General features: G+C 39.6%; 1 protein-coding gene across 1 annotated transcript; it reads right to left on the reverse strand.

The window, feature by feature from the left end:
• Positions 1-974: 974 nt before the first annotated feature.
• Positions 975-7,426, reverse strand: dda1 (DET1 and DDB1 associated 1). Its single transcript, XM_072660167.1, has 5 exons — positions 7,073-7,426; positions 5,698-5,778; positions 3,706-3,757; positions 3,491-3,552; positions 975-3,007 (listed from the first exon to the last, which is right to left on the reverse strand). The coding sequence occupies exons 1-5, from the start codon at positions 7,079-7,081 to the stop codon at positions 2,903-2,905; spliced, it is 309 nt and encodes a 102-aa protein (XP_072516268.1). The 5' UTR covers positions 7,082-7,426; the 3' UTR covers positions 975-2,902.
• Positions 7,427-8,271: the final 845 nt, after the last annotated feature.

The raw sequence follows: 8,271 nt of genomic DNA on the forward strand, positions 1-8,271 counted from the left end.
TTTTTTGCCGTTTTTCACTTGTTGGCATTAGCTGCTTTATGAATCTGGCAGTTGTGTCAAGCCTTCATGGTGAATGAATCAATAGAAGTACTGTTAAATGAAAGACCTCACTTTACATTGACTTCAATTAAACGTTAAGAACGTTTTTTCTTTCTCCTAAAAAGTTGTGTTTATTTACTTAGCTAGCTATTTATTTTATATGTTGTGGAGATGACATTGATGAAATGCTAATAGTTTAACCCTAGTTGTTTTGTGAGGAAAGAGCTCATTTTTAATTTCAGTATTTAGCTCCTCACTTAATCTTTTAGGTTGAAGACATTTGTGTCCAGAAATCTTTAGCATGATAACTTTAACAGGTTTAACGGTTTTTGACTACATGTGATACTCATCATTTTAATAGCTCACACCTCATATATCTGACTTATCAGGCAGACCTCTCCACAAGAGTGCAGCATTAGTGCTCTAATGCTTAGCATTAAACTTGTATTTTCTCATGTTATGTCTAAAAACAAAAACAGTAATCTCATATGACCAAAAAGACAACCATAAATTAAATAATTAATTAAAAAACAATTCTATTACATTTGAAAAGTTTTGTGTTCAGATTTCAGAGCTGTGCTTTGGCAAGTTTAGATAAAACATGGACCAACTAAAGTTAAAACTGCAGACAATAACAGGTTAGTTTCACAGTAACACAGTACCATGAACATTGTTTAAGTGTTGTACAGGACTAAATGTACAAAACTTGGGGATTCCTGAGGTTACTGCAGCCACCTTTGCTCTACTTGTGACAGTGAGAGGATTCTAATAATCAGAAACAGGGAAACCTATTTTCATCAGTAATATTATTATTATTATTAATTCCTAAAAGAACAATGTTGACCTAATATATAAAGAAATTGTAAAGGCCTTTAGGAGAAAATACAAATCAGAGGAGGTTCACTCGTACACAATTATGAAAGAGACAAGGGACGTTTTGCGGCAACATCTTGGTAGTTTGTATTCTGAATGCACGCCACACATTGAATAAGGCAGGATCATAGCTGTATATTCTTGAGCATGTTGGTCGGAGCAAACAGAAACAGGCAATAGGATACTAGAATCAAAAAACTGTAGCAGCTGGGTGTGTTTACAAAATTTGGATTAGGATCTGAACTTAAGCTGTTTTTTTGAGGAAAGGGGGGGGGCATGCTACACTCATCACAATGTGCCAAAAAGTTCAAACTATGAAAGTGATGACGACCCGTGGTGCTTGCAAGGTAATTAGCCTTGTGAAGACCCCTAGAGCTTGATCTGAACCACTTATCATGTAACTGATGTTCAGTGTTCAAGGAATGGTTAATATGGTTGAGGGTAAACTATGTGCACAGTAAGGTTAAGGTGAGTGAGTGGTGTATTAGTGGATTGTGTGTAATAAGAGCTCACCTTTATAGTTACAAAAGCAACCAAATCCCCCCTTTCCTCACAAACTAGCCTTTAATCAACATCACCTTCTATTGCCAAAACCCAAATCACCTGCTGCAGCCACAGAACATACATGCTTTAGCCAACACGTCTGGCTTCACCTGCATTTCATACACTTTAATGACAGAACAAACATAACAAAAGGGGTAAAGGAGCACTTAAAGAGAAACTACTGAGACACCTTAGCATTTCCTCACATAACACTTCCAAGCGCAGTAGTCTGAACACAGTAAAAGGGACACAGTTCGGGTACACTGCGTTTACCTCCTACCAGGTGAGACACACACAGGTAAGCCACATGCACAGAGTTCCTTCAACTGACTTTTTCTGCTGTTACTTATTACTGACGTTTCTGACCGGACTATTCACATTCACACTGAGTCAAGTCCACCAAAAAAACAAAAAACAATCAAACCCTGCATTACTCCAAGTGCCTCAGGAACTGGAGCAAAACGCAGAATGTGCAGGTCTTTAAAACTAGCACTATTGTTATTTAAACTGGGGAGAACTACCAAAAGGCAAAAAGGGCTGTCCATCAAAGTCAAACAATCTGAACGAAGCACTGGAGGGGAAATCCAAATGCTTCCGAATCCGAAGATCAATGCCAACAATGGTGGGCATTGCGTATTTAATCACTCTGCATCAGCTTGAGGTACTTGCTTCAATAACAGGGAGAGGAAGGGGAAAAAGAAATTCTCTGACTGTAGATTTATTGTTTTACAAATCCAAAACAGTACCAATGGGACATCTCCAAGACATGATCGAAGCCAGGAATCAAAATCTTAGTGCATCCACTGGAAGGCACACACCAACACTCTAAAAATCTACATCTCTCCAAAACAAAGTTGCTTTACATGTATGAACAGTGTCTGCTAGATGGTGTTTGTACAAAAAAACAAAACTCCACAGCTGAGCTAGTGGGAATGGTTCTTAAACTAGAACCTCAGTGATCAGAGATCAAAGTGGCCCTCTAATCAGTGTTCGACCATATCATTTGCACACACACTTGTGTACAACACTGTGTGATGCAGTCTAAGCTTTCCACACCGTGCCAAATACTTCTGAGACTTCTGATGAATCCTATAGCTTGCCCTCAAGTCTCCCCGTCCTACCTGAGCAATTTACAGCACACCAGGCCCACATAATCTGGCAGTGGAAGCTAACAGTGCCCCCCAGTGTTTAACACTAGGCTGTAAGGATGCACAAAAGGGGACAGTTTGACAGGAAGCGCTTAATAAAATAAAAAAAAAAGCACACCATAAAAAAGGGTCTTGTTCTCTCATTCTCTTTCTTTCTCTCTTTTCTTCTTTTTTTTTTTTTACGTAAATCCCAGTCTCATGTGCAGGTGTCTACATTAATATGTAGACAGGGTATTATGAACTTCTGAAACTGCTGCCATTTTTGTGCCTGTCCTTGTGCTTTTCGGCAATGATCCCATTTAGGAGTCTTCGTTCATTTCTTGACTATCAGTCCGGGCGATTTTGCGTGGAGGCGCAGGACTTCCTCCTTCACCCTGCTCCTGCTCCCGCTTCTTGGCTGCATTCTGCATACACAAATACAGTGCACAAAAACATTAGGATGAAAGAGCATGACAAAACAGGTCCAAAGAGAATCCTGTAAATCCTATTTTCAGTTGAGCCCCAAAATGTAGTACATAAAATTCAAAATCAATGAGTTTATAAAAATGAAAAAGCACATCAATTTTACAGCAAAAAAAACAAGATACAGGCTACACATCATATACTGAATGCTACAAACAGATAAATATATGAGGTTGGGTAGCTGCTTTGGATAAAAGCATATTTTAAATCAATACAGGTAAATGTTATCATCCACAAAGATTAATGGGGTAGTTATACTGGCAAGCAGATTGCTTTTGTAAATGCTTTGCCAGGAATGACCACTTCCCCTCAGATATTAGACAGAGTGATTTATTAGAACCATATACCCATGGAGATCATTTGAAGACATTTCTATACCTATGAAGCTATGCCACCCACTTCTTAGAATATTATGAAGCACATACCTTTTTGTCCCACTGTTGATGAAGGTAGCGCAAAAGAATGTTTGTTTTCTCTGTAACAATAACTGTAGAGACATAATTAACAAAGAACAATAATTTAATTCACAATGGATTTGAATTGAAAACATTACTTTTGCCATATAAAGCCCAACTGCATAAATGAAGTGTGTGATGTTTATCCTCAGAATTATGTAAGGACAGTTTGCATGAGCACTTACTTTGCTCCGAGGGGTATTCCCGTGTAGGCAGATATACTGATGGTCTTCTATTCTGTAACAGATAACAGTACTTTGACAATGCATTTCACAGTTGACTGCATTCCATGAAATATCTACTATACATTTCAAATACTCCTCTCACAGAACTGTGAATACATTTAGGGGCTCAAAATATCAACAAATACAAAGCTACAATGGTATTTCCTAAAACGTTGAGACAGTAAGGAGTGATCTGTTGTTGATCTGTTATGAATACATTATGATAATAAACAAATGATTCTGTATTACACTGGAAACACATGTTTTACCAAAAATTATACGCTTCCGGCATCACGACTACAACATGCTCCAACAAAGCTGAATGTTTACCACTGTCTACCACTGTGTGGCATTTTGAATATCACTTATTAAGCCAGCTGAGTTCTGCAAGTGGAATTTTACCCTATTTGTTCTTTCCGCAGGTCTACAGCTGCGCAAATCTATGGGGCCTTCATTGTTGTGTTTTGTGCTTCATAATGTGCCACACACTCTTAATCGAAGACATGTCAGGACAGCAGACAGGCCAATCTAGCACCTACACTTGCAACTGTGGCAAAATGTGGTTAGGTGTTGTCCTGAAGGAAAAGGCAGAAACATATCGGGAAAAGTCTGCGACTGGATAGCAGCATTTGCCTTTACCCCAACGGGAGCTGAAGCTTTTTGCATTTACATAGACCTCTAACCACAATTTCACAGCATCTAAAGACTTTTTTAGATGTGGTACACACTTAAAAAGGGAGTTTTTTTCCTACCAGTATGATGTATGTAATGTATTTTTTGCCAGTATGTTAACAAACAGCATCACAGTTACCCTTCTGTACTTAATGTTAGAACCTCTAAACAAGCCAACATTCACAACCGGAAAACAACACTCTTCAGGGATTGACTTTTTTTATACTAAAGAAATATTTATGGCTTTGTTGAGTTTATTACCAATTACCATTACCAGACTCACTCTACACATTAACAACAGCTATTTTTTTTTCTGATTTACACTTTGACTTGATGCTAATGTCCACCTTTGTGTTTTGGCTGCCATCCTGACTGAGCACATCACCAAGTTAGGTTAATTGCCCAACACACACACAGACACACAGACACACAGACACACAGACACAGACACAGACACAGACACAGACACCTTTCACTCAGTCTACGTGCACATCAAGTTGACAGAGCTTTGGCACTTCTTACAACCACAGCCTCTCACATGTTAGCAAGAAACTGTAAAGCCAGTCTTTTTTTTTTTTTTTTTTCCCCTGTTAGCGTTGTGGATCAGGGAGGCAGAACCCATAATAGGAAAAGAGACATTTTAACTGTTTGTTTAGCAAATACAGAGACTAGAGACTGATGGGCAGCTGTATTTTAATTTTTTAACAAAATTATTGCTAGGTACAATTCAGTAGTCGCTGGATATCGGTAAGGACCTGTCCCCATCGTCCATACCCAATTCTACGCCCTTGGCCGTTACCTATGACATTAGCACACCCCATACCCCAACTTTTGGATGTGACACTGAAAACAGCTTGGATGGGCATTTCCTCCTTGGTCCAGAAAACTCTGTGTATGGCATCTGCTTTGAATAGTAAAGCCTTTACTTGCATCTGTGGATGCAGAAGTGAATAGCATTCGCTAACTAAGGTTGAATCTTGCAAGTGTACTGTGCACTCTAGAGGGTTAAAAGCCAAAAATCTTAAGAGATTAATCTTTGGCGAACATTGTTCTCAAACCGCTGACGTGTCTGTGTATTGGCAAGTCTTGACCCATCCTTGCTTTTGAAAGACTAGGCCTTTCTTGGCTCTAACACCAGTGTCTCATCTATTTCTCATTACCTTGTTATTATTCCCAAATGACCCCTTTCTTAATGTTCTTGTTGCATTTCATTTACAGTCTCTGTCCCTTTGGAATTGGGGCTGTTTTTCACATTTTGAAGCGATTAAGTAAAATGATTACCGATGCTTTGCACACAGAGTCTGCATGAAATCTACTGAAGTTGGTCTTGTTGTACACAGGGAGACCTTTCAGGAAATCCGCCTGCAAACAAATCATTTAAGAGAAAGGTTAAATCAAAGCAAACAAATTGTAGGGGTCATGCAAAAACCTTGTATCTCCATTTTAGCAGTTTTCCCACTCCAGCATAACTTGAATCTGGTAGTTGGTCTTTATATTGTGTCATGCCGAGTGGATCAATAGAAACTCTCCAATATTACATGGAATAAAATCGCCTTCCATTGAAAGATAAGGGTGTTTTATTTTCCAATGTGAAGGTTATTGCATGACAGCATCAAAATACCACATGTATATGTTAATAATTTCCTCAGTGCTCTGTTCTCCTGTGAAACAGCATCTTGATCATGAGAAGTACATACAAAATCTTCTCATTATCCAGTTGTGGACAGATGCAACGATAGTTAGGCTCTGAAACTTTCGGTGAAAGACCCAAAATCTCAAAGCCTAACACCTGACTGACGTATTGAATAGACAGAAAGATTAGTAGCTAATGTTCTCATAATTGTCACATACTGTCTGAAAAAGGCATCTCTCTAAGATGTAGATGACATTTCAGACCTAAGCAGCAATGCAAATACAAATGGCCTGGCCATGTTTTGACAAACATGGCAGATAAGCCGGCTTCTGTATGTGATCTGGACTGTAATGAACTGGGCTAGGCAGGTTATTATAGTATAGCTAGTCCATTGATAATCTTGGGCGTTCCCAATCCAATACAGGCACCTAGCTGACCAGCTGAACACACCGCTAATGTGATAACCAACGCTCCCTGTATTTGCCAATTAGCTTCATAAAAAACACATTAGTCTGGTGGTTGTAAATAGTTACAGTCTCGCTATATTTTAGCACTGAGCTGCAGCAAATAAAAGGCTACAGTTCGCTGCACGACAGCTGCGATCACGATAGCCTGTGTAGCTAACAGAAGCCTGGGTGGGCGAATCTGACAGAAAGCTATCTCTAGCTAGCAGCTAAAAGGGTCGCGCTAACTAAGAAACACTGCCAACGTAAACAGCCCGCACCAAATGCGGTCTTACATTGCCACTAACTTATTTCTAATACCAGTAACCCAGGCAGGATAAAACAGCCCAAGCATAGACAGCCAGTCCAGCTAATACGCGCTATCTACAAGTTTAAGTTGACAACTAAAGTTGGCTAGCTGGCTAACGCCGCAAGCAAGGCGTGCGACCCAAGTGAACATTAGCTAGCTAGCTAGCTGGAGGTCTGACTGCCACCGTTACATGCAGCTGCTGGATTAATTGGCTAGCTAACGTTGTTTTTCAATATTACAAAAGAGGGTCCATACAGGGCAGGAACTTACTTTATCCATCGTATCGCCTTTTTTGTAGTAAATCCTAGAATATTTCCTTGAGGATGGTTCGCTTGTCGCTACGCTAAAGCTAGCTAGCTAGCACAGGGCCCAGTGCGCCCCTACACCGGGGGGACTTTACACCGCAGCTCAGACAAATCAACACAACAAACCTAGAAACGTTAACAAAAAAATCTAACAACTGTCCACACAGCTGGGGCTCAAATATCTGACCACGTCCGCGTCTGCTGATTATCTGTCCCTCGCGGAATAAACTGAGGCTCGGAGAAAACGGAGCCTAACAACAGATCTGCGAAGTCAAGCAGACGCACTGCGCTCAATACGCCACCAGCTAAGTTAGCTACAGCTCTGTGACCGCGGGTTGCCAGGTATTGATATTCCATACAGCGAGGCAAGTGGCTGGCATCTGTGGTGCACACGTTTTATTCACACAAACTGAAGCCTACTTACCTCGAACCCAGTTTGTTGGACTATTTAGACAATAATTACTTGCTCAAGAAAAAAAATGATAATTAATAAATATAGCTTTCAGCGAGGAATTGCTCTGTAGATCTGTTTCACCTCTTATTTTGTAAGTCACACATTATGTGGTGAAATCGGACAGATTTCGGACAGGCAAAGAACATCAGTTAATATATTAGTTAATGAGCACGTCTGACTATAAAAATAGCAGATTTTGTTATTCATAAAATAAATACTGCCAATTAAACCAATGGTTCTTAAAGCAGTCCACACTTTTGAGACTCACTGCTAAAACATAAGCCACCAGGCACCAACACTTGGCCACCAGTTATTCGGGTGAACGTAGTGTCGTGACGTCAGGGGACGAATATTCGAATATTTAATAGTCTATTGCCAACGTCAAATTGGCATAGAACGCTGACGACAGCTGACGTTGATATTTTCTTTCCGTTTCAAATTATGATGTAAGTAACCCGAGTCCAACGTCTTTTAAACGTCATATGCCGACGTCATAATGGCATATTAAAATAAGAACATTTAGTTGTGATGTCTGGTGATCAAAACAGCTAAACGTCATAATGTTAACATCCACACTTACATTGTTAGATGTTAAAGTGTTGTTGGTTTTAAGTCATGGAGTAAAGTAACCAAAATTCAATGTCTGCTAAATCTTGGAATGTCTTGTCAACCCGAAGTAAAACTTTGATTTCGAAAATAAAATTCAACAT

This window comes from Salminus brasiliensis, chromosome 17, assembly GCF_030463535.1.
Source record: "Salminus brasiliensis chromosome 17, fSalBra1.hap2, whole genome shotgun sequence".
In the NCBI taxonomy this organism is placed as follows: domain Eukaryota; kingdom Metazoa; phylum Chordata; class Actinopteri; order Characiformes; family Bryconidae; genus Salminus; species Salminus brasiliensis.

Bases quoted from the DNA above. Each gene is read 5' to 3' on its own strand.
- dda1 (XM_072660167.1), bottom strand. The intron at 3,758-5,697 runs GTAATCATTTTA...TATCTGTTACAG, and splicing joins ACTCTGTGTGCAAAGCATCG to AATAGAAGACCATCAGTATA. The intron at 3,553-3,705 runs GTAAGTGCTCAT...ATGTCTCTACAG, and splicing joins GGAATACCCCTCGGAGCAAA to TTATTGTTACAGAGAAAACA.